The sequence below is a fragment of the Mucor velutinosus genome (genome assembly GCF_035048745.1).
Source record: "Mucor velutinosus strain NIH1002 chromosome Unknown tig00001564, whole genome shotgun sequence".
In the NCBI taxonomy this organism is placed as follows: Eukaryota; Fungi; Mucoromycota; class Mucoromycetes; order Mucorales; family Mucoraceae; genus Mucor; species Mucor velutinosus.
In genome coordinates this window covers 1,818,582-1,844,572 of record NW_027041906.1, presented here as the reverse complement: position 1 = coordinate 1,844,572, position 25,991 = coordinate 1,818,582, and the positions used below count along the sequence as shown (strand labels likewise).

General features: G+C 41.8%; 7 protein-coding genes across 7 annotated transcripts; 1 reads left to right on the top strand and 6 right to left on the bottom strand.

The window, feature by feature from the left end:
* Positions 1 to 489: 489 nt before the first annotated feature.
* ATC70_010882 (uncharacterized protein) lies at positions 490 to 2,103 on the bottom strand (the record flags this gene model as incomplete). The annotated part of the gene is made up of 4 exons (XM_064830088.1): positions 490 to 512; positions 576 to 1,610; positions 1,667 to 1,833; positions 1,886 to 2,103. 4 exons carry the CDS (start codon positions 2,101 to 2,103, stop codon positions 490 to 492), a joined length of 1,443 nt encoding a protein of 480 aa, XP_064682590.1.
* A 5,547-nt stretch (positions 2,104 to 7,650) lies between these two features.
* On the bottom strand, positions 7,651 to 9,460 carry ATC70_010881 (uncharacterized protein; the record flags this gene model as incomplete). The annotated part of the gene is made up of 8 exons (XM_064830087.1): positions 7,651 to 7,759; positions 7,836 to 7,895; positions 7,954 to 8,000; positions 8,062 to 8,157; positions 8,218 to 8,848; positions 8,916 to 9,198; positions 9,252 to 9,302; positions 9,367 to 9,460. The coding sequence occupies 8 exons, from the start codon at positions 9,458 to 9,460 to the stop codon at positions 7,651 to 7,653; spliced, it is 1,371 nt and encodes a 456-aa protein (XP_064682589.1).
* Positions 9,461 to 9,735: 275 nt separating this feature from the next.
* On the bottom strand, positions 9,736 to 11,861 carry ATC70_010880 (uncharacterized protein; the record flags this gene model as incomplete). Its single annotated transcript, XM_064830086.1, has 9 exons — positions 9,736 to 9,943; positions 10,004 to 10,048; positions 10,118 to 10,499; positions 10,565 to 10,789; positions 10,848 to 10,932; positions 10,995 to 11,081; positions 11,134 to 11,359; positions 11,420 to 11,597; positions 11,666 to 11,861. 9 exons carry the CDS (start codon positions 11,859 to 11,861, stop codon positions 9,736 to 9,738), a joined length of 1,632 nt encoding a protein of 543 aa, XP_064682588.1.
* Positions 11,862 to 12,971: 1,110 nt separating this feature from the next.
* On the bottom strand, positions 12,972 to 16,376 carry ATC70_010879 (uncharacterized protein; the record flags this gene model as incomplete). The annotated part of the gene is made up of 1 exon (XM_064830085.1): positions 12,972 to 16,376. The coding sequence occupies one exon, from the start codon at positions 16,374 to 16,376 to the stop codon at positions 12,972 to 12,974; it is 3,405 nt and encodes a 1,134-aa protein (XP_064682587.1).
* Positions 16,377 to 16,851: 475 nt separating this feature from the next.
* Positions 16,852 to 18,354, bottom strand: ATC70_010878 (uncharacterized protein; the record flags this gene model as incomplete). Its single annotated transcript, XM_064830084.1, has 1 exon — positions 16,852 to 18,354. One exon carries the CDS (start codon positions 18,352 to 18,354, stop codon positions 16,852 to 16,854), a length of 1,503 nt encoding a protein of 500 aa, XP_064682586.1.
* Positions 18,355 to 19,628: 1,274 nt separating this feature from the next.
* Positions 19,629 to 21,220, top strand: MDN1 (AAA ATPase midasin; the record flags this gene model as incomplete). Its single annotated transcript, XM_064830083.1, has 5 exons — positions 19,629 to 19,826; positions 19,888 to 20,010; positions 20,070 to 20,446; positions 20,501 to 20,798; positions 20,849 to 21,220. 5 exons carry the CDS (start codon positions 19,629 to 19,631, stop codon positions 21,218 to 21,220), a joined length of 1,368 nt encoding a protein of 455 aa, XP_064682585.1.
* Positions 21,221 to 21,677: 457 nt separating this feature from the next.
* Positions 21,678 to 24,852, bottom strand: ATC70_010876 (uncharacterized protein; the record flags this gene model as incomplete). Its single annotated transcript, XM_064830082.1, has 8 exons — positions 21,678 to 22,201; positions 22,261 to 22,476; positions 22,533 to 22,733; positions 22,796 to 23,837; positions 23,910 to 24,254; positions 24,313 to 24,470; positions 24,528 to 24,670; positions 24,725 to 24,852. The coding sequence occupies 8 exons, from the start codon at positions 24,850 to 24,852 to the stop codon at positions 21,678 to 21,680; spliced, it is 2,757 nt and encodes a 918-aa protein (XP_064682584.1).
* Positions 24,853 to 25,991: the final 1,139 nt, after the last annotated feature.

Sequence of the window (25,991 nt, the reverse complement as noted above, 5' to 3'; positions counted from 1 at the left end):
CAACAATAAATGACTACAATTGGCCATGAACCAAAGAAAACGAATGAAATTACTCAACATTGTGCTACTCTACTAGTCGAAATTCCAAGCTGTTTGAAATTGTTACTTTAAATGGAGAAAGCACGAGCAAAATGAAAACCGTTTTTGTGTGCATCTTGTGGGGGGAGGGGGAGACGAATTGCCATTTTTATTCACATGGAATCCACATTGCATTCTGAAAATCGAAATTGCTTTTCATAGCCACACATTTCGGTAAAACTGTAATTTTTTATTTATTTAAACATGAAATGTACAATAGAAAAAAAGGTCAAGCCTCTTTCTTACGATAAAAAGAACTCTATAAAAAGGGAAAGCATAAAGAGAAAATCAAATGGTATGGAGGGTCTTTGTATAATGGGATTGAAAAAATAACATTTCAGGCCTAAAAAGATATAAAAAGAAAAGAGAAGAGGGGGGGGGGTATCGGGACATATAAGTGAGAGGGACAAATCAATGCCATTGATAGAATTGATCTAGAAAAAAAAAAGGTGCTTAGTTTTCTTGTCAAGCCCAGGATCAAACAAAGATATACATACTGTTGGTGGAGGGATCTTGACCTTGCATAATTGAATGGATAAAATCAAGAGAGTTGTCATAGTTGGTTGATGTTGCTGAAGAAGCAGAAGAAGTAGATGGTGGCGTGTGTTGATGCGTGCTGTTGTTTCCAATGCTGGGTGTGGTCAAGGCAGGAATCGTGCTCACAATGTTGTCAAGATTATCAAATGTATTGAAAAAGATGTGCTCATTGCCAAAGGGTGAATGAATAATACTAAGTTGGCTTGGTGTAGCTGCTACAGTGGTGCCAAAGTCAAATTGTGCAGTGCTTATTTGATCAGTCAATGTAAGGCTATTGTGTCTAGAAACAACAGGAGAGCTGTGCTGCTGCTGCTGCTGCTGCTGCTGCTGCTGCTGCAACATGTCGGCAGTAGCGGGCTGATGACTATTGAATCGAGGTCTTTGAGATGACATAATGCGCTGTTGTGGTTGTTGATAAGAAGGCAGATCAACGCTTGCAATTAGACTTTGATCTATCGTTTGATGATGATAGCTGCTATAGTGAGGGCCAGCAGTAGTGGTGACAGCAGTAGGCATGGCTTGTTGATGCTGGTGTTGGTAAGTTTCTACAGTAGCGTTTCTCTTTCTTCTTTTATTGCTGGAGATTTTTGGGGGAGAGGGTGGCTGTCTGGGAAGAACCTCGGTTGCTACGACAGAAGAGGAAGAACAAGGAGGTGATGGCGATTTGACCTTGTTGCTACTGGTACTCAATTCTGGCTGATCGACGCCTTCTGATCTGGTTCTCTTCTTTGATGGCACGTTGGATGGTTGCTCGTTTGAGGCGGCTGATTGTCTTGATTGAGGCTTCAATTTACTAAGGCGCTTCTTTGACGACAATTTAATCATGACAGAAGCTGATTTCTTACTGCCACTCTCGCTGCTGCTACTCTCTTGATCTAACCGCTTCTTCATGCGTTTCTTGGAAAGGCTTGCCTGTCTCATGAGCTGCTCGTTTTCTTTTCGCAATGCATAAATTTGGCCCTGAAAGTCGTTTTCTCGTTCGCCTGCACTGGACACTAGATAGAATTGCATGTCAGATGAACTGCAGCATGATGATGTGATGCGGTTTTACCAAACTCGAGTGATTTGGCCACAATCATGCTTTTACTAGGGCGACGAATCTGTTGCAAGGCAGGCAGTACATGCGCCAGTTCCTGAAATTTAGTGTTCAGACCCTCTCTTCTCTGTCTCTCTAATGCATTGTGAGCAGTTCGCTTTTCGATGTACGCAATGTCATCGCTGTGTCATGCTTTTAATATCAACATCTTGAGTAGACAATGCTTACAAGTACCTTTCGTTCATTTGAGCGACATTAGATGAGAATGAGATACCAAGAGGATAATTGGAAGATGAAGATACTAAGGTAGATGATGCTGACATGTTTAATTGTCTGCTGCTGTCATTTAGTTGAGGAGATGTGGTCGCTGCTGGTGCTGATGTGCTAGTAGTGGTGGTAGTAGTCGTTGTGGGCGTTGATTTCTTTCTAGTATTGCTTCGTTCCACTGACATGAATTGAGAATAGAGGAAAGAAATAAGATATCTGTATAAAGAGAGAAAAAAAAAAAAAAAAAAAAAACGAATACTTTTTGGCCTTATTTATAAGAAAGTGAAGCGTAGTGGAGAAAGAAGCATGGAAAATTGAAAGGTTCCTAATTTATAATTTTTGTGCACGGAATCCAGCACCTCGTCTGCTTTAACTGACTGACTCAAAATAGCAACAACAACATCAGCAGCAGCAGCAGCATCGCCATCACATTGGCTGTAACAACCTTTATTCGCTTCTGCTGCATTCTAGTTCTGTCTTTTACATCTGTTGAATCGATCGTAGAAGAAAACATCACAACGCAAAGTATTTCCATCATGTAAACCAGCATCTAATTTGGAAAGTTAATTTACCATTTAGTTACAATTATCTGCTTGATTAAGTAACCTTATTTTTTTCCTTTTGACTTTTAAACAATGGATTTCTAAATCGTGATGACATATAGAATTGCTCGATTTGCACTTGTTGTTTCCAAATCACCATGGTGGGTCTGTATATCTCTTCTCCTCACTTCGCTTTGTTCTTGCTCCCACAATTAGCCCTCCCCCCCACCAAACACTCATGTTGTCACTTGACACTGAAGCTACGAGTTGCAGAAATTGCATGTAGATTGAGGAGGCGTTTTGGTCGTAAATCAAATGGTCAATTGATCATCGCAGTATCTCATCTCTATCGGTTCAAATCCCCCCCCCTCTTTCTTCTCCATCCTTCCCCCCCCCAACTCCCAAAAACAGAAGAAGGCGAGTAAAACTGTCATGTAAATTACAATAGCCTTCTTTTTGGTGCAGTAAATTAACCTCAAGGTTGCACAACTTTGACCTTGTGTAGCAGCATGGCTCGTTTTAGAAGAGAAATAGAATAATGGAAAAAAGACTATTCATTTGAATGATGATAGGGGGTGTGTTTGTGTGTGTGTGTGTGTGTGTGTATAATGCCCTAGTATGTAAATGTGATGGGTTCAAAGGATACAGACGGAAATCAACAGAGAGGCTAGATGAAGCATATCAAATAAGCACCGCCTTGAGAGTACCTACATCCAATCTTCTTTTACAAGAAATAATTATGTACCAAAAAGGCAAAAAAGGAGAGGGCTCAGACAATTCATTATATGATAAACCTCTACTTCGATCGATCCCTGACTCTATTGTACAACACACATTTTCATAAAAGTCATTTTTTGAAAGAGAGAGAGAGAGGCTAGCTATAGCTGCTGGGCCTAATAGAGACTGTAAAGGCAAAAAGAGATGGACAAGAGAGAGAGAGAGGGGGGGGGGACAAAGAAGGGGGGATGATGACTCTATCTACGCCGTTTGAATCTATCAACATGTCAATTGATCACGTTTGCATAATACTCGAATAAGGTTGCCAGAATTATGCCATCATTTACATGTCCAAGTATACATAACAATATATAACAACATGTAGAAATCGAGCCATTAGACTGTACCTACAGATCTCTACAAGCTGTTTGCCGATGTTGAGGAGCAGTGCAAATTGGGTCGATCATTTACAACTTGATACAAGGTGTCACCCACATGTTGATATTTTCTTTGTTTGAAACTTGAGCTCCCAAACACCTAAGTAGCATCATACCCCACTACCAGCTGGATTCTTCCATGCAAATCTTGATTCTACAGGCAAAGTTGTGATTTCCATGTCTAGTTGGGCTATCACTTCATTATTATGTAATAATCTTTTCTTGACTCCTCAAGATGTTCTCAAAGACGGATGTACTAAAATTGATACTAGCCGTATCTCGTTTGCTGGTTATGCACTCTCCCACAGTCAATTGGATCTACAGTACCATTCGTTTATCCACTTGAACACCACATCACTCTCCCCCCTCCCGCCTCGTGCCACATTACCTAATATTGCCTTGACTTTCCGTACTAGTAGACCATATTAGCAGTAAAATGACAGCAGTTTCTCCAAAGGGATGAAATCCAGCTTTTAAGAATAGGCCAATTTAGTGGTTTATTCAATGACTACCAATCTACTTGAAAATAGCATGAACAGTGAAAAGGGAGTTACACGTGCTATGATGTATGCCCGCTATTGTTATTCTTTGTTGTTTGCTTTTCATCATGTCAATCTATTCAGATCTGGAGTTTCAAGGGGGGTTCATGTTGGGTAGATCATTTCCATTTTCTCGGTGATGGATGCATCGACATCGGAATCGAAATCGAAATCGAGTTTATGATAATAAAATAGCCAAATGCATACACATTTTGTTCAGTGGTGCTTGTGCTTGTGCTCACTAAGAGGAATTCATGTAGACTGAGGATTTTTTTTTTGTTTATTGACTTGTCTGCATGTCATTTTAGCTGTGCGTCTCTTTTATTCCCTCAGACAATGCATTTACATGAAATTTTCATGATTTGATGCGTTTTTGTTGGTGCCTGATGCCAGGGCAGCAGAAAGAATCACAATATGCCTCTTTATATCCATGCTTGTCCTTGTATTACTCTATTTTTTTTTCTCGTATAACAATGCCTTGCATGACGAGTGAATTTCATTTGCGATGGTGATGAATATTACTATCTCACGAGTTCATCGCAATGGTCGTCGAAAGGCACTAGAGACATGATTCATGCAGGCAGCCAATTCATTATGTCTCAGATATCCTATAATAAATGTTCAGTTCCTAGACACTTTTACAACCCTACTAATATGGAAACTGAGTTTCTAGGCACCTGTCTGGCCTGGCTCATATCATGTTATAATAAATGCTCAGTCCCTAAACACTTTCAGAGTCTCAAAAAGAAAATAAGTTGGCCTAACAAGTATTTTGATAGACTGGCGTTATTAAATACAGAATGCAACAGAATATCATGGCTGACGATAATGCTATGTAATCCGCCACCTACTTTCCATACACTTCAAAAGCATCTATTATTGCATTGCCTTCGTGATGAAAAGGGCATCGAGTTTGCCTGCCAGCCCCACCAGGCAAAAATAATTCAAACCCAGAATCTCGGTCCACTTCAGATTGGTCTGTTTTTGGCATTTCTTCGACTTGATTGAACTATTTTGGCAGATTCGACTATAAATATATGATAATCATCCTCTGCTTCTTTAAGCTTCCTTGGAGTGCTTTTCAAGACGCATCCGATGGTACCAAATAAGATAGATGTTTTGAATAAGCTTATTGGGCAATTTATAAAAATATGAAAAGAGGTTTCTGGCCAAAAAGTCGAGATTTTACATAGCAAGGTCCTACAAAGATGATTTCAGGCGTTACGTTGGATCGATAGAAACATTTTGATTTATAATATACCATAATAAAAGTCTTCGTTATCAAGGTGAAAAACGCGATCGTTTGATTTTCAAAGAAAACCATGAGGTACCCCTCATGCTTTTTGACCGAATTTTGACCATGTTTTTTTGGTCCCCAAAGAGTTGAGCAATAGTGGCCATAAGCAACTTCCAGATGATAGCAATTGTTTGGTGCTATTCTGACCATCTAAAACGGCCCTGAACGCGAGAAAACGCACCTCAAATGCACTCATATTTTGCTGTATTAAGCACACTCTTGACTAAAAAGGATACTATCTGTATGGTACTTGCACGTATATGAAGTATCTACGCGTATATGGATGTTAAGCATCACATAAGAATCAGATTCACAGATAATATGAAGGGGTTTGATGTGTAAGGGGAGGGTCAAAAGGAAAGTAGCAGTATTTTGATAAGTTACGCAAGGGCAATCGGGAGCGTGAGCTGCCGCTGCGCGGGTTGGTTCTCACCGAATCGAAGCGTAGGTCAAGAAACCACCCGAAGTGTTAAAAGGCTCGTATTAAATGATAATGGGTGCCGGTTGTACCTGAATATGTCCTCGATCTGCAAATTTCAGGCAACTCCTGTATATAGCAATTTTTGCCGATAGATAGCTAGCTCAAGCTTAGAATCAGCCTCTTTAGTAGTTTTTGGCATGTAACTCTAGCTTTCCTGTGTATAGTCTTAGTCCAGCAAGACAGGCAGCGCGTTTCTGTTCCATGTCACATTATTTAAAGCGTATAGCATCCATAATGAGATGATCAATCACGTAACATGCGCCGCTTGTCTTTTTGAAGTGTTTGAAAAGACAAAAGAGAACATCGCTGGATAGCTATCTATCAAGCGCCATTCTTAGATAAAGTTTTACATTGCCCTTCCAAGTCGCGGCTACTGTCATGGCCACATTGTGCTTGTTTTCTTTGCAGTGAACAACCCATATGCAATGCGAGCAGCCACAGTCTTTGGTAAAGGGCCTTGAAAGCAGCTATCAGCAATAGAGGGTCGAATATGCAGATATTCTTGGTGGTAGAAGCAGGTGTAGAACGCTGAAGGCCTTTTTGCTGTATTCAAGAGAAGAGCACTGTCTTGATCATAATAGTTAATCCCATAACAGGCAAAATCTTCAAGTTGTGGATATTTGTGAATCAAGTAGTGCACTAAATACTGATAACGTTTGTTGATATAAGCTTCCTTGAGACTCTTCACTTGCTTGTTAACAGAAAGGTGGACCTCGATTTCAAGCTGTATTTGTGTTTTCATGTCAATTGGCATGAATAAGGTCGTGCCTGAATACGTCTTTTCTCTCAAGCCTTAGGCCTGATCTACATTGCTTTCACTTTAATTTCTATCTTGCCACGCTGCATGTCATTACTAAAGTATTCCTCGTTTTAGAATAGAATAGAACATATTTGTCCATTGCGACGATCACTCGAGCTGTTATTGAAAGAAAGTTGCCTTGTTCATGGATTTTATTCTCGTGCTTATAATATACGATGGCAATTACGGTATACTATCAAGCACACCTTCTGCTTGCAGACGCTACTGCTGTTGAAGAATGAATCATTGGAAAGAAACTGCCTCACATCATCGGTACCCGTTTGATGTGAGATTATTTGAATGATTTCATGTAAATAGCCTCAGTGCCATATGTAAACAGGTGACCTAGACTTAAGGCGCAAAAGAATGCCAAACTATGTTGAATGGACAAATGTTGTGCATTGCTTCAGGATTGATTTCCGAGCTGTACTTGGAAATTGAAGCAACATTTGGGCCGTCCAGAAGTTTGAAAGTGCTTTTGGCAAGGAAAAAGTTCTCCATCAAGCTAAAGATTACGAATCAAGGGAAATGGCTCTTACGGTCATGTAAAACGACAAGATGTACTGATAAATTGGCATCAAAGAGACTAAGCGCATAAAAGTGAAGCCATAGCACGGGAGCTCAGCGATCCAAGAAGGGGGTGGTGATCGTAACTGATTTAACCGCTTTAAGGTATGTAGATAACGAGAATCAATGCACGTGAAATCATCATAGATTTAAGGTTTATTTTACTTATTTGTTCATACAATAATGTGGGAAACCAAAAACAAGGTTGTTTTGATAAACAATGACGAAAATTTGCATACTTGTATATATATATATATATATATATATAAATTACAATAGTTGCTTTATGCTAAATGAAAGGTGAGGGGTATACAATGATGGATGCCTGGGGGGGTTTTTTTTTGTGCGTGTGTTCAAGCAGAAACAGCAGCTTCAATGACTTGATCTTCTTGAGGTTCAAAAGACACATGTGGTGGTGGTATATTGACCGAAGCACCAATAAAGTCTTGATCATTCACATATCTACATTGCATACCAAAGCAAGATGTCATATTATTACACTGGTTTATTCTTTTTAGTCGTCTATATTCTTATTTACATGAGTGGTTCATCGCTGTTTGACAATCTGTTCAAATGCAAATAAACGTCGGTCCCGTATCTATTACAGTAGCGTTAGTGTGTCATGTTCCATGTTTCCTTGTAAGCTATAAGCTTACCCCTCCATGGAAATCAGCTTGAGATCTCCTCCGAAATAGCGAGCATACTACAACATGGATGGATGAGTAAAACACAGCACAAATACCACCTTATACTAAACAACTTACCAGTCTTGAGATGGGCAGACCATAGCCAAATCCGGCCATGGGTGCCTTGAAATCTGATAGTCCAGGCTCTAGTTCTTGTGTTTGTGCGGTTGTATACTATTCGATATATAACCATGAGTCCTAGCAATCACACTCCACAACTATTCAATTACTCACCATATACGTCCATACCAATGGAATGCCTGAGCGAGGAATTCCTCCACCTTCATCCGAGATCTTGATGGTAATATCCTCCTTTCCGTGAGCAATCACCAATTTGATAGCAGGGTATTCGTCTTCGTAATCCATTCCATATCTCTCCACCACAGCACGCAGCGAATTCTTGAGTAGCTCAAACAGCATATGATTCAAATGGGAAGGCACATACATCATTTCAATATCGCCAGGGCAAAACATGTGGACCTCAGGGGCTCTAAATAGACCGTAATGTTCTTCGCAAATGAACTTGGCATTGGCGATAGCATCTACAGCCACATCACGAAGCTTTGTTTTTGTGCAAATGACACCCACATAGTCCTTTCTGCTGGGTCCTCTGTACAATGCCACATGTTGACCAATGAGCATGCGAATACCGATACGAGACATGTAGAATCGATCCAAAAATTGCTGCACCTCGGTGTCAATCAGCGGCGAATTCAAGTGATCCTTGTATTCCAGAATGCCCTGAGCGATGGTTGTCACTACAGGGTCGTGTCGTCTCTTTACTTGCTCAATTGTCTTTACGAATGCGTTGTTGTATTCCACAATTTCCGGCGAGCATTCAATCTGATCAATGTTATTGTAGTATCTAATAGGTGCTTGAATGAGTAAAAAGAAATTCAGGATTTCAACATGTAAACTCAACAAATGTGTACCTGTGACCAATAGGAACTGATGGATGTAATGAATTGTAAGTGGGCTTGATGATACGGGCAAGTGATGGATTAGGTACACTGTGTGGTAAACTGCTCTCTGCACTCTTGGAAATGAGCTGTTCCCGCATGGCATTGGATATTTGCGGTGGCTGTAATTCGACAAGATCTTGGAATGATTTGGCGTACCAGTTTTTGACCTTGATGATGGATGGCATTTTGCTCAGATTGCGGGGCAGCTCTTCCAGCTCTTTGACACGATGAGCGAGTCGAATAGGCAGTTCCTCTGCGTCAAGGCATGTAAGCGCACAGAGTAAAGGACCCACATATGTAACTTACCATGAAGAAATTGACTTGCCTTGAACAGTGTGCCTTGAGAGGGCTTTTGGCCTATGATGTTTGATCTGTGTGTGAGTAACACATGTTTTGCATTTTCAGTGAGACAAACAGTTACCAAACATGACCATCTGACGAAGAGAGACGCCTGTTTGAGGGAATTTGGCAAAGTATTTTATCTTGTCAAACAGTTGTGGTGATAATTGGGACATTTCTTTTGAGAAGAAAAAAAAAAAAAAAAGAAGAAAAGGAAAGAAAAAGAGTAAGAAACCGAGAAAGAAGCAAAAGAATATAAGCTGTTCAGCTTTCATATTTTGAATGAGTCATTGGTAATTAGAAATGCAACAATTTCAACATCACATGGAGTTGATCATTTATTGGCTTGATTAGTAGAAATGCTCCAGCTACCCCACATTTTATCCCCTTCGCTCTCTGTGTATTATAAAACCCCGTACAGACCCGACTCCATGTTACACTGTTGGTAGCTTTACTCGCTTTTTAACCCTGTTGGAGAGGTTGGGGATGTGGAGGGAACAATGCTAAAATTGCGTATCAACAGATTGAACAAGGAGCCAAAGAACAGCGCAATCACCGTGCAAGTAAGCGTGATTACATTATATGGCATGCTGAAATCAGGTGTAGGAAGACTAACTAAAAGTGTGTCTGTGTAGATGCGTTGAGGCTCTCCACTCAGACTGGTGTTGCAGGTTTGTTGAGCCAGATTATTCAAGCACACACATTTCAAAAGCACTTACATCAACCCATTTTCTTCCGGAATCCAAGCCGTAATGACTGCAGACCTATACACATCACGGAGCGTCAGATTCTCACGCTATAGCATCATGAATTTCAAAAGCAGTATGGTTTACCCGACATCAAATCCTCTATTGGCATCAGGTCGATGCTCAGTGTACTTTAAGAACACTTTTTCGAAATCCATAGACAGAGTTACAATCGAGTCTGCGGGTAGCAACAGCTGGCACTCTAAAGTAGTCGGTCTGGCTCGATCAATGGCAGGCTGATAGTACATTTGCTGAATGATATCACTGGTGGAATTCAGAGAATCGTTGATGTGTACCTGGAGTGTATGTAAATACAGCTTGAGGTACCATGGAATTGAATCATAGTAAATCACAGGCATGGCACTAAGCTTGTTTCGATTGTGGATGGTAATCTTCAGTCCTCCTCTTTCCTGTCCGTATCCAGTAAAGTAGCGCTCAGCATAAATCATGGGTCGAATAGGCTCCAGAGCTATAAAGCATCATTGGGTGAATACAAATGTGCGATTACAGCCAAAGCTTGCTGTCCAAACTTACGGTATAGAAAGGAATTCTGCTGCCATGTCATGCGAATATCCAACGGTGTTTGCTGTATTTGCTTGGATAAGTGGTAGACTGCTACCTTGTCCTCAAGCTGTGTAGCCTCGGGTTTTAGCTCATAATGATCACCTGCATTTACTAAATCCACCAAGACTTTGCTCTCTTTGGCAAGTGGACAAGCGTTTTTCAACTGACGGTCAAACACTGATTTCAAAGACCAATCTATTCCGCAAGAGGGTCAACATCTCGATGGCACTCCAGATATCATGCTTCGTAATACCTCTGCGACTCGTGTCTCGTACAGGATCCATCACGGACGTCACTGTTTGCGTCAATTCCAATTCTCTGTGGGTGCATGCATCGTCCTAGTGTTTGTTCCATCGTTGAGTCCCTCGTGCTTCCGTTTCAAACGGTAAGGTCCACTTACAATGCAGATGGATTTGGCATGAATTGCCATGGAGTGGAAGTTGGAGTTGTAGATTTTGTGTGGGTTGAGTAGCACTGAAATTCCAGACTAGGAATCAATTGTCAGCAATGCATCGTTCTGAATGAGCTGGCCTTATTACCTTGGCTTTGCATGGCAATAGCTTGATCCAAGGAGTCAAATTCTCTGTGCACACATTTTCATGCGGCAAAGAGCCATATCTCAACTGCTGGCCTGCAATATCCTCATCTCCTGATGTTCTAAAGGACAGTCGAGGCTCTGTTGTGATGGTTTCATCAATGAAATTCAGTGACGCACAGAATAAGCCAGACAATGTGTTGGTCAATGCTTTCCAATGCTTATCAACACTGTGTATGTATACACACAAAGTGAGTGATCGCACTAACGATAGAGTTATTTGGACCTACTTTTCTGAATCCTTCATCCAGGCCCATAATTCCACACCTGTGCCAGCAGATAAAGTAGGTGGATATCCCCACTCTTCATAGTTCCATCGTCCCTGAGTGAAAGAAAGATGCATTTCGCGTACATTGTATGATTGAAGCACTTCTCCGATCGCTTTGGGGTATAGTCCGTAATCCAAAACTACAGAAAGTAAAAGAGGGGATGTTAATCAAGTGTCATGTGCGATGAATACTGTTGCCTCTACTTACAAGGCGCATTTGGCTTTGTATTGGCTTTGACTCGAGTAGTGAATTCAAAGTGTCCAAGCAGCTTGCCATCAGGTAGGTCACGTAGTGTTAATGCTTCATTGTATTCTTCATGTGCACGATCTGATAGTTGTTGGCAGTAGCTTTGTCTTATTGCAAGTATACTTAAACATATACTATAAAAGAGTGTAGAACGCATATCTGGTGGATGTGTTGAAAGAGCACGTCTATTGGTTTTAGAATCCTCGTTTCCTTTCCTTTCATCTGTGACCGCCTGGCATCAGCAGGAGTACAGATTGTGAATACTCGAGTTGCCACCATTAAAACTGTTCCTGAATGGAGATGTGAAGTAAAAGTAAGGATGCATTAAGATGCTAATGTACCGCGGAGTGTCTTTCCGCATCCACCTTGATAGTGTTTCGACCTCTGATTAGCTATGCAATCCCTCATTTTGTTGGATTTACATTGAATTTTTATCCAAAGCCGGATGCCTCTTGGTTCTTTTTCTTATCTTTGAGAATCCTCCACAACTCGCTTGCGACTGCGTACTTGATTCTTTTGAGATGCCCTACGTTTGTATTGATGATGCTAATTCATATACAAGCAGATAGCATCCCTGTATTGTCTCTCACTACTCAAATATATACAAAACGCAGCGAAATGTGAGTACATTCGAGCCGCGTCTTCTCGTGTTAGAGGCTGTTTTAGACCGCCGGAATGGCACCAAACTGTTGCTCTCACCTAACAGTTACTTTTTGATGCCTTTGCTCAACTTTTTGGGGACCAAAAAAACATGGTCAAAAATCGACCAAAAAGCATGAGGTACCCCTCATGGTTTTTTTTTGAAAATCAAACGATCGCGTTTTTCACCTTGATAACGAAGACTTTTATTATGGTATATATTAATTCAAAATGTCTCTATCGATCTAACGTAACGCCTGAAATCATCTTTGTGGGACTTTGACATGTAGAATTTCGACTTTTTAGCCAAAAACTTCATTTCATACTTTTTAATATTGTCCAACAATGGTGTTTAAAGTACCTCATTTAGATGGCACCACTAGATGCGCTTTGAAAAGTACTCTAGAAAAGCCTAAGGAAGTATGGGGCGATCATCACGATTCATAGAGTCAAACCTTGCAAAATAGATCTTTTTTTTTTTTTTTTAAATTGTGTTTATTGATTGAGCCGCGTACACTAAGAGTAATAGGTCAGAGTGAAGAGGCGGGTGCAATTGAGAAATGAAAAAAATATAAATATAAATGGAAACTAAACTAAACTAACAAAAGGAACTATCTAACTATCTAAATTACAAGAGGGAATGGATTTGATCTTCATCCACTGTCTGTCGGACAGTGGAGTGGATATGTACCAGAATCGCCTCAGGGACAAAGATAGTGCCGTCAAAAACAAAGCGCATATGGGCTAGCCATATTTGAGACAGGGTGATGAGTAGGATTCTGTATGGATGGATGCCTTTGACTTGGGAGTACCAGATATCTGAAAAGTCCAGGGACAGAAGAGCCTCTTTGATGTCAGTGATGGACGTGGTGGGCCATAGGAACTCAAAAATGACGCCTTGCCATACCTTTTCTTTGGATGGACAGTCAAAGAGCAGGTGGCTGGCAGTTTCATTGGGAGACAAGCAGACAGGACAATTGTGGGACTCGAAAAATGCAGGCATCATGTAGTGTAATCTGCTTCTAGAAGGGATACAGCCTGCGATGAATCGGTATATCACATTACGTTGAATGTAGGTAAGAGACAGGGACCAAAAGAATTTCCAATTAGCAGCAGAGACATTTTGCAAGACCAAGGGCTGTTCCACCGACGACAGTACAGACAGACGAAATGTTTTGGCGGAAGCCTGAGCGTTTCTAAGAGATTGGCCATCGTGCAGACAAAATTGATCCACCAGCGGCGCAAAAGAGACTCCAGGATCTACTACAGGGGCTGGATTACACACTGGGAGGAAGTAGGGCTGGAATTTAAGAGTGCCAGATGCGAGGCCTCTGAACACTGTTGAAGGAGCTCTCTTCCACCTGAGGAGGGAAGGGTCACGAGTGTCTCTCCAATGTACAAAGTTAAGCCGGGCATCGTACTGAAATACATCAGAAACCATCATCTCTTTGACTTTAAGAGGAACAACCAGTGAGGAGGATGGAGGAACATAGAAAGCCGCCTGTAATGGAAGAGCCATGGCAGTTGCAGAATTGATCGGTGCCGCATCAAACAACTTAGGAAGATAGTCAACTGTACGATATAACATATCGACAGTTCCCGTGCGTTGCTTTTTCAACCCCTTAGTACGACGAGCAGAGGGAAATAGCAGCGGGATTTGATGGTGGGGGTAACCATTAACATTGCGAATGTGGTAGCTTAAGAGGTACGACACAGGATGGGAATCTATGACATCTTGATCTTGAACCAGTATTGGGTGGAGCCAACGAAAATACAAAGCTGAAGCTTGTATTTGGATGTCTACAACACCGAGACCACCTTTGTCCTTTGGTAGAGTCCACACCTTCCAAGGGATGACGGGGAAGATGTTTCTTCTCAAGAACTGAATAGCCAGAGAACGCAGCTGCTTGAAGTCAGCTTGAGTCAAAGGCGTAACACGCAGGATGTACCATAGCTTGGAGAGCAAAAGAGAGTTCAGCACTGTAGCCTTTCCAACGACCGACAGGGAGCGACCAGAATGAATCTGGATGGCAGTTTTGATCTTTGTTACCAAAGCACCCATAAAGTGAACTCGCTGAATCCTACTTTGGACGAGAGGAAATCCCAGATAGGTCAACGGTTCATCGTCCTCAACAGAATGGAGATGTGTGATACCCATTTGTGATAATGGACCATCCCACATATCCCATGTATCCCGACCAGACACTGAAAAGGCTTCCACCTTGGCATTATTGAATTTGGCGTTGGAGGCAGCACAGTAACGAGCCATATGGAGCTGTAACCGAGTCAAATCATTGGAGTCATGGATAAACACCAAAGCGTCATCAGCATAGCACAGGAGTTTTGTTCGTGCAGTACCCATCAAGTAGCCTTGAAATTGGCGATCATGCAGGATTGCAAGCAGAAAAGGTTCAAATGCCAAGTTGTACAGTACAGGAGAGAGAGGATCCCCCTGCTTCAAGCCTCGAAGTTTCGCCACTTCAGTTGACAGATGGCCATTGATGTTGATACGTATGAGGTTGTCACCCATCAACTTGGAGATACACTTGATAATAGGGCGAGGAAACCCAAATTTCCCCAATACCTTCCTCAAATATTCCAAGTTCACCCGATCGTATGCCTTTTCTTGATCCAGAAGAAGACCGATGTCATAATCCAAAGTGTTAAAGGAAGGATCATTTTCCTGTTGTTCAGCGATGGACCATTTCCGTTGAGCATCTTCCATTAGGAGCTGGCAGATCATTCCATTTTCAGCAATGAATCGACCAGGAATAAACCCAAGCTGATGTCGGCTGATCAAGTTGGAAGAGACTTCCATGATTCGACGGTTGATATTGCGAGTGAAGAGCTTGTAGTCTGAATTAGCCAGAGACAGAGGACGGTAGTTCTTCATTTCAGCTGGATCGCCTTTCTTGTAAAGCAGACACATGACGGATTCGTTCCAAGATGGCGGGAACTTACCCTTCTTTAAAGCTTCATTGTAGACTAATTGGATGAGATCATGGAACGGTGGAAATTTCATTACCAAGTACAGGATTTCATAAGGTAATCCATCAGGTCCAGGACTACTCAAACGACGAGTCTGCTTGCTATCGGTCAAGAGTTCCTCCACATCAATCGGCATCATCAATGATTCCTGCTGCTCGCTGTTGAGCTTCAAATGACCTGGGATGTTGCGAATTATAACACTGAGGGAGGTTGAATCCAGAGCCTCCGGTGTGAACAGTGAGGTGTAAAAGTTGGTAGCAATGTTGGAGATGCTAGGTTGATCTTGACATAGATCGCCAGTTGTAGGGTTCCTGAGTTCCACAATTGAACGACGATTTTCTCGAGACACCACAGAGCGCTTCAGGAAGCCTGGAGATTTCTCACCATGTTCCCGCCAAAATTTTCCTGCCTTCAAGATCTCTATTTCTGCAAGAGAGTGCTGGAGAGATTGAATCTGTTGATTAACCGTGTCCAAGCCTTGAAACACCAAGCCTCTTGTCTTCTTATGCCGCATCATCTTGTTTCTCTTTGATAGCAGTCGGTGTAGCTGTTGTTTCCGCCAGTTCAAATCCTCCATTTGATACTGTTTGATAAACATCTTTACTTCGGCTTTGATCCAATCCCATTGTTGTTGGGGAGTGGAGAAACGCTTGATTTCTGCCAGACGCGCCTCACTATCAATGAGGAATTCTGCCAATGCCTTCCTAAATGTTTTGTTGCAAGCCAAGAACGGATTTGCCTTCCAGTTACCAGGGCCACGGCCATTCGCATCTTGATATCGAAAAGAGAATCCCAAGAGTTCATGGTCGGTCCAGGCAGGAGACAGATACTGCTGGTTGGTGCTAGTGACTAGATGATGGGCGTTTGAACTACAAAAGATGTAATCCAGAATCCCTGAATTGCTTCCACTATGCCATGTGTTGTGTTTGTCTTCCCCAAAAACGTCAATAAAGTAATCATCGAGTAGATCGGTCCATTCTACTGGTGCACTGGTGAGGGTGCCATCGACTCGACGATCCTTGTACTGGTAGTTGAAGTCTCCCATGATAAAGACGGTGTTTGTTGTAGTAGTAATAGTTTCTTTGACAATTTGTGTGCCAATGAGTTCTGAATAGAACGCTGATCGGTCGGTGTGAGCGGACGCACGACCGTAAATATTAAGTATTGTTGCTATTGGTGGTGAATTGGGTGAATTTTCCAGGTCTCGAGTAAGATGAAGGGAAGCCAAGATAAATCGACCCCCATCAATGCCTTCTGAGATGTGTTTGAGTGAGTAATGAGTGTTGAGGGAAATGATGCCGCAATGTTGAGTCCAAAGACTCGACTTGCAAGTAAATTGAGTGTTGAGTATGTCTATAAATGTGTTGTCTGTTGCATGTGTTTCTTGAAGCACTAAGATGTCATATCCTAATGTTCGAAGATATCTAATAAATTGTTGTCTTTTTTTGGTGTTATCTGTTTTTTTTAGGCCACGGCAATTGAGGGTGGCTATTTTCACTGTATTTTGCTGATTAATCATATTAATGTTGGGGAGGTGAAGGAGGGCCTGTCAAGCCGAGTTGATGTCCAGTCTCTACTTCATTAGATGCAGCTTGTTGTTTGGCAGAACTAACATCATCCGCGCCATTAAATTTACCGATCTTCTTCGCAGGGCGTTCAGGGCGCTCCTCTCGTTCATTAGCAGAATGGGTAGAAGAGTCGTACATGATAATATCATTGGAAGCCCCTTTCCCATCGACTTCTTTAACTTGGAGTTTTGGAAGATCATCCATTTGAACATCTCTATCAACTACCTGCTTTCTAGCACCTGTTTGACTATCAGCGTCACCTTGAGTGCTACCTTGCTGGGTAGCAGTAGTTCGATTATCGGAATCACCTTGGGAACCACCAGATGCAACATCCTGGCCTTTTCCTTGGGCATTACCTTTGTTTCCAACTGGAGCACCACCAGGAGTTACTTTGGAGCCACCCTGAGTACCCTTTTTACCCTCTTTGGCCACCTGAGAGCCCTTTCGGGGTTTGGCAGGAGTGTTTTCCACCGCACGGACCTTGTTTGGGCTGTCATTGCGACTGCAGTTCTTCACCACATGTCCAGTTTCATTGCAATGATGGCAGCGGACCCACTTCTTGTAGTCAGGACAATCAGCCCGACAGTGTTCAGAGCTCTGACAATTACGACAGAAAGCCGGCATTTGATCCCATTGGAGTAAAACTTTTCTTTGATCCGAAGCTGTCAAATCCCAGACAATGACACGACTGAGTTTCTCCAAATGGCGATGACCAGGGCAAGATTTCCCAACGGGATGTAACTCTTGACATTCATAACCAGGGCTGGAAGGAACCGTTAGATTAAGTGTAGCATAACCTTCTCCTTGATAGATCCCATCAGTTCTCGAGATGCCGTGATCCAAGACATCCCCGAACGCAGAAAGTCGGGCAGCCATTTCCTCCTTCAACTGAAGGGCCGGCAAGAAAGGAAGATTCTCCAGGGTCAGTTTCACAATCGTAGCATCAGCATGGTACGAGGCAAACCCTTTCACAAAGGTGCCATCCTCTAGAGTGATACCTTCTTCAATGAGAGTCTTACGACCTTCGCTGTTGGGCAGCCACATGGTTTCCAAGAAGGCATGGTTGAGGTAGTGTCGAGGTTGTTTCCGGTATCCAAGAAATTCTTCATACATGTCTTCAGCATTAGAGGCTTCGTTGAATTGAAGAAGAGCCTTGTTCAAGAGATTGCGATCCTTGATAGGTGTCAGATCGATGAAGACGGAATCCTGTTCCACGCCTTTGAGGAATGGACGGATAACCGCCTGAGGAGGTGGCGAAGTATCCCCATTGATGGCCTGTTGCGAGGCCTCTGCTTCCGTTACAGGTCGTTTGACGATAGTGGGATTGAAAGAGACGATGGATTGTTGTTGTCTGTTGTTCCCTTTGCGGCGTGAGTTAACCACATGAGTCCACAACAGTGGAGCCGCAGTGTCAGCTTGCGAGGAACGTTGATGTACTTGACTAGTGTCTGACATGCGAAAAGGGATGACAAAGTAAAATAGATTGCAAAATAGATCGAGAAAGTCGCAAAATGGCCAAAAATCAACGAATAAGGATAGAATCTATAGCGGAGCTTAAGCCAATTTTGGCTGGCAAACTCAATGCCATGCTCTTCCGACGAAGGGCAATTACTGCTGTTGAGAGTTCATGAAAAGGCCATCGAGAATTAACAAGCGCTGTTAACTAGTTTATCCGCCCTTCAGTTTTTGTTTTCCAGGTGCTTTTAAGACTTATAAAACTAATGGTTACAAATTACTCACCCAAATGGGAAGCCGAATGACATACACAATGTAGTCAATGTATGCAAATGATGCATCTGATACGAATGAGCGTGGATTTTCTATATGCAAGTGATTTTGTTAGCAAGACACATCAGACATCTTTCTATCAACATCCAATTTCTCTATGCTAAAGATGGCATACCTCTTTAATTATCAGTCCGCTGAAAGCCCCTTTTGATAGCTTGGGTAAACTGCATTAAAACAAGGCAACAACTTGATTCAATGAGTAATACTGGATCTAATGAACCATTAAAATGATGTATCTATCGATTATGGACTGAGTGCAATGTACTCCATTGAACGGTTTGCTGACGTACTTGTAGTATATCTTGGTAATTTACAATATCAAATGCTTCGAGCTGGCTGATTCACAAAAGCAACATTACTCAAGTGTTTACCGAGTAATGGACAGAACAATGTATCGTTTTGTTCCATGTAACGATAACGATTTACCTGGCTGGTATATGTGCAAGCAGTTATGACTACAGCATGGATAGCTTTAAATGTTGTATGGAAAAAAAGAAGATGCCTTGTTGTGCGTACTATTCAGATGCCATGTGAAAATGTCTGATACAAACTTTTTTGTTTGAATTGATAGGCCATTTATTACACTGTGAAGCATTGCGGATTACACTTCTTGGTAAAAAAAAAAAAAAAAAAAAAGAAGCAACGGAACCTACAGAAACGGTCAGTTTGTATAGTATGAACACAGTGTTACACTGTAAATAAAGGAGAAAACTGATTTTAAAGGCTATTTCATGTTGCTCCAATTGATGTGATTGAGACACAATTGAATGCTTTTAGCTAAACAACTTCAGGAAAGATCATCAGCTGCCTAAAGGGGTTTCAACTTCAGAAACTCACCGTGTGTGTAAAAATTGGATCAAAATGCATATATATATATATATATATATTACAACATTGCTCGCTTTCCTTCCTTGTGTATTCAAATATTCATCACTGCTAACATGGAAAGAGAGCAAGTGCAATATACAGAGCATGTGAATGAAAAGAGACAACAATTGGATGATGGTTATGCAGAGAGCGACAACCACAACAGCAAGAATAACTCTACTGTCCTGATCAAATCGCCTGAGGAAATTGCATTTCTTCGCAAGTTGAATTGGACTCTCTTGCCATTGATCTTTCTCATCATTTTTATTCAAGTAATTACCTACACGATCCGTTCTATAGCCAATGAATAGGAATCTTATCATCATTGTATAGTTTTGTGACAAATCTGCACTGACTGTAGCTGCTGTGCTGGGCATCATCGAAGACACAGGCATGAGTGGTAGTCAGTATAGCTGGCTAGGCTCCATCTTTTATTTAGGTTACCTAGTTTGTCAGGTACACTATCATATGGTTTCACATATAAATTGACTAGTTGCAATTTGCATAATCCACAGACACAATTATTAACCAAAAGCGTCTTATTTTACTTTGAATACTCAATTCAGGTACCAAACAATTACTTGATTCAGAGACTACCAATTGGGCGATATCTAGGTTGTGTCTTGGTCATTTGGGGTATCGTAATGGGAGCAACGGGTGCTTGTAACACATTTGGTCAATTGCTCGCCACCAGATTCTTATTGGGTCTCTTTGAAGGTGTCACATATCCTTGTATCTATATCTTGCTAAACACTTTATACCGTAAATCTGAGCAATCAAGATGTTGGGGCTTTGTTCATGTCGGCACAGGCATGGGCACTATCTTGGGCGTTGTCATTGCTTACGGCCTTGCTCATTTAGACGGTGTCAAAGGCCTCCGAGGCTGGCGTTGGTAGGTTGCTTGCTTCAAATCTTGCCAAATCATACACCCACTGTTTACCATTAGGGGATACATTGTCTTTGGTATCGCTACCGTCGTCGTTGGCTTCTTGACCTTCTTCTTCTTGGTGGATGATACTCACCATAGATTGTTGCGATTGACCGAAAAAGAAAAAGAAATCGTTCAAGAAAGATCCAAAGACAATTGCGTAGTGCGAAACAAGGAAATCAAGAGGGAGCAAATGTGGGAAGCTGCTAAAGAGCCTCGACTGTGGATCCTCTTTGTGGTCTTTCTCTTGAACAGTCTTCAAAATGGTGGATTGATCACATTTAGCGCCTTGCTTGTCCAAGGCCTTGGTTTCTCTGTAAGTTTATCTCTATTATTTAACTTTTGCAATGGCTAATACGCATGTAGTCTCTCAATTCCATCATCCTTCAAATTCCCAATGGCGCTGCCGCCGCATTTTTTGCCATGGTATCTGTCTTGCTTGCTCACAAGCTTCAAAGAAACACGTTTACAGCCATCGGCACAACCATTATTTCCTTGCTGGGCTGCATATTTTTGGCTGTCATTCCTGGTACACCAAAGTTGGTTGGTCTCTATCTTAGTTGGGCAATGACAGGTACCTCATCTCTTATATTGACGCTTGTCTCCAACAATGTCTCTGGTTACACAAAGAAGGTCTTTTACAATGCTGTTCTTATCGTAGGACAGACCTTTGGTAACTTTATTGGCCCTCTTATCATGGTTGAAGATCAAGCACCAACATACTGGGGAGGCAAGTAGTTACTAAACATGCAAAAGAGGAGATATGTCACTAACTTGAATATAAATATAGGCATCGTTGGCTTCTGTCTGGCTAACGCACTTATTGCTATTCTGTTATTGGTCCTCTATGTCATGATGGTGAGAGAGAATAAGCGTAGACTCGCTAATCTGTCAGAGGACGAGACAGATATATACTTGGATTTGACTGATAAGCAAGACAAGAACTTTGTTTATAAGCTTTAGTTCAAAATCATATGTTCGTAAAACAAAGTTATGTGGTCAACCATTACTGCTCGTCTTAATTCAAAGGCCCTTTGTAAGCTTAGAGCTTTAAATAGTGGATGCTATATGTAATTTGTTTATAAGTATAAAACAAGAAAGGAAAGGGAGGGAATAATAGTATATGTATAAAAATTAATTATATATAGAGTGTGTGTGTGTGTGTGCGTCGTCTTGTTCATTATATACACAAAGATTAGATGTATCCTGCATTTGGCCTTGGTGGAACTGCTGCCAGAGTCGTTTTATTGGCACTGGTGCTAGAACATGATTGCCCTGTGGTACTTTCGTCATGACGAGACTGATAGTTACCAAGAAGAGTGCTAAGATCTTCACCTCTCTGGAGAGGAGGCAAATGGATGCGACGGTGATCCGATGTCGTGTTGTTCAGTGTCGTAGACGAGAGGGACGTAATGGTATTGGTAGCACTTCCCATGATAGTTTCAATCACAAACAGCGTATCCATGTGGTTTAGGATAAACTCAATGGTATTGATTTTATGGTTCATCTCCAGCAAATCGCGATTTTCATCTTGATCTCGCAGTAATGTGGGCCCAAAGATGACTGCAAGGTTTTTGGATGTCATGAGGTTCTCCTTGCTCCTGATTTGAACCCGGTTCAAATGTTCCATGAGGTATTTCAGTGTGTTGAAGTTCTCGATGGGGAGCGTTTGGATCAGCTGTGTCATTGCCTGCAGTTGTTCAGAGCTATTCGCAATCACTAGACAATGGCGACAATTAGTTTCCTACTTGGCATAGTATCATATGTTGGCGTCTTACTCATAGCATCCATGAATTTGGAGTGGAGTTCGTAAGTGAATAACGGGTTGGGCAACTCTCTGAAATACTGCTTGAGAACACTGGTAATGGCGCAGATATCGTTCCACTTCTCTTCGTCAATCAGGTTGGGTATTTCGCCCTTCTCAAATGATTGCTGAATTTGTCTCATTTGTCCTACACCACCCGATTTTCGATAAATACCCTCATAATCCATGCCTTGCCATACACACATGTTAATTAAGGCTTGTCTCTATCTCACTATCTATAGTTACCTCTTGATTCTACAGATTCAATACACTTTTCAACCACAAGCGGTACCTTGCTCTTCTCAGCCTGCACTTGCTTGATCAAATCATTGCCAAACATATGCCTTGTACTGTCTGCGTCTGACCTGTTGTTGTCCAGGCTGGATTTTCTGTAGCAGGCTTGTGGAACACTGTAGACACATTTGGAGTGGCATACAATACCACATTCTAAAATTAAACGAGCATGAGTGATACATCCAATGATACCCGCATTTTTTTTCCCCAGTTACCTGAACATTTTAATTCGTTCACTCGCCACATCTTTTCACCACAAGCTTCGCATTTAATAGGTCTCAAGAACTTTTGTTGTGCGAAATGGTGCTTTCCTGCCTTGACGTTTTCTGGTTCCTTTTTCATAAAAGATTCTGAGACCGGCTCCAAGGATCTTGTGTTGGAATTGCTGTTGCTGTCGTAAGGAACAGCAATCAAATCGTCGTTTTGTCTGTTGGTCATCTTGTGCTTTCCAGAGCCACTCTTGTTTCGTCTAAATTTGAACAGTTTTGGCGCTGCTGATCCATTGAAGCTATCCCTCTGCGCTAGTTTTGCTGTTGCGGGTGATATAAAACTTTCTGCCTTGCCATTGTTGATTTCAGTCATGGAAGTGGAATGTGTGATACCAATGGATCCTGTGGAAAGGTTTCTTCGATGTTTCATAGTGCTGCTGTTTGTGCTTGTGCTACTGCTGCTATTATTACTCTCCTCTGCTGGGGTGGTCAAGAAACTCATGCCTGCAAACACTGCCTTTGCTTCCTGCTCTCGCTCCATCACACGGCGGGATAAATCATTGTTCAGTTGAGTCAATTCAGCGTTTTTGGTGTTGAGCAAGATCATGTCTGATATGATATCTTCTCTACCCTTGATGAGCTTAGCATAGTTGTTCTTTGCATTCGACATGTCTTTTTGCATGGAGTCCAATTGCTGCTGGTAGGCGTGTTGCAGTCTCTCCCAATGCAGATCTTGAGGCTTTTGGCTTGCAAACAGTTTCTCGATATTTTTGGAGTGGTTTTCAAGCTCATGGACCAAGCTGTCTCGTTCTGTTCTGAGATCATGGCACAGTTGCTCCAAATCAGCACGGGTCTGGTTTAGCTCCTCAATCTCCTCTTTGCTGTAATGGATAAAGTCATGTCCACTAAAGATGGAGGCCTGCTGATAAAAGACAAGTTCGCTCTTTAACCTGATCATTGCATTTTCAGCATCTCGTCTCGCTTGTACTTCAGACGCATAGCCATCCTTCACCATGTGAAACTCATCCAAGGCTTTTCGGCTAATTGTCTATATTATTTAATTTAAATTAATTTCACGTTTTTCGCCTGATGTATCCCCTCCCCCTCATTCAAACAATACCTTAATCTTATTGAACTTGCTCTCCACCTCCTTTAATCGAGTTTTGGTTTCGCTTAAATCACGTTTCAGCTCCCTCACTTGTGCTGTATCGTCATTGCTTTGCTCCAGCTGATGACTTTGATCAAGAGAATTTCGGAGCGTCTCTTCACTGCTTCTCTGGCCCATCAGCATCTCGTTCAGTTCGCTGATATCGTTGGATTCTAATATAGGCGTGCGTAGGTGTTCGTCAATGTATGCATTCACAATGGATGTGGTGGAAGAACTTCTGAACGCATGGCCAGGTCTAGTGAGATTGCTGTTCAGTGATGTAGGGGGCGCTATTTTACTGGTCTCGTTCGCCTTGTTCTACGAGGAAGGTTAGTTTTCAGCCAGTTTTGCATGCGTTGTTTTGCGCTGGACATACATTGTTTCGTTCGTCTCGTCGCTTGAGCCTTAGCAATTTTCTCGCCTCGTGGCATTTCGTACAGTAGATGCCTTTGCTGGTTTGCGTGAATACGAGGTCGTCTATCTTCTTGCTGCATTGAACACAGCGAAAACAATCTGCATGATATGCTTCGTCGCCTATAGATTCCTCATTAACTGGATGTCTCTCGGTAGCGTCTTTTTAAGCTTTGTTACCTGTCATAATAGCTTCGTCTTTGATCGTCTTTGAACATGCATGACAACTATATGAACAATCTTCACAAATAGGGCTTCCATCTCTCAGAAGCAGCAGATTACTGTAACATTCAACTAGCTTTTGACATTTTGCACAACGAAAGCTATTCAGACTTGTTAACTATACGGCAACAACTTTTGCTTATTCGAGTCTGTACCATTCAAAATGCCAAATGCCGTCGCCAAACTGCACCACGGACCCATCTTCTATGGGCTTCTGACAGCCATGACAATGAGGATCCTCGCATTCTTCTCCATTGAGATTGTTCTCGTAGTATGAATCCATCGTGTTAGATCTTTACCCCAAGAAAAAAAAGGAAAGGAAAAGAGAGTCGCAAAAGGGAAGAACAAAAGAAAGAACAAGAAGAAAAAAGAAGGGGAGAGGAAGAGAGGGAATCGTTTCTATTTTGAGAGAGATGGAAAAAAAAAAGAGGCTTGTTTTCCTGCTTTCGAGTGCATGCAACTTGCAATGCAAATTGCAGTTCATAATGAGGAAATGCACATCGTGCTTTTTAATCATTTGTTCTTGCCACATGTACTTTTTCGAGAAAGCATGTAAAAAAATGGGGCAGCACTGCTTCGGTTGTTCAAGCGAATTATAGCGGCTAAATTGGCCGGTGTAGAGAGAAGAGAGAGAGAGCCATTACTATAAAAATCACTAAAAAATCTAAAAGTAGCATAAGATGCGAGCTGGGCGCAGTTGTTGCACCAAGAGAATAGACTCCTGCACCTTCTTTTGATATCACATTGTATTTGATGAAATAAAGAAGGGTTTTCTTGTTTATAAATGTTACCACAATAGCAATTAATGCATGCAATACACTTTTGTGCCTAATGTCCCAAGTCCATGGAGAACATCACCACTTGCTGATGATCTACATTTCATCAAATCTTATATACTCCACTCCGATATTCTTATTATACTTTTGATGGCCTAGACTCCTGTCATCAGGTCAGCCAGCCTTGCCTTTACTTTGAAACTGGGCAGCCTTGAGGCGTCGCCATTATGAACTTGCTTATATTGGTGCTTACTGATTGACGCCACACTTGTCTCTATTTCCAATCAAGCTGAAATGATGGCATTTCTATAAACTTGCCTTGTGGTACATTAGATCATTAAACCTTTGATTGCCCTGATTTTTAATCTTCATATCTTTTATTTCATTATTACATGAAATCTATTGCTTTCAATGATGCGAGTGCTTTAATGCTAGCATAAAAAAAGCATTACAGTAATCGTGTAGCTCAGCTGCAGTATCTACTCTGGTCAGCTTATTGCACACTATGCACTTTTAACAGACTTGTGTCAAACAAACAATCATATGAGACGTTGGAGGCGAATAAATGTCTGTATAGTGATACAGTGCAGCACATGTTGTAGTATATAGCCAAGAGAACCCGGCGTCTCTGAAAGAGATGATCGAT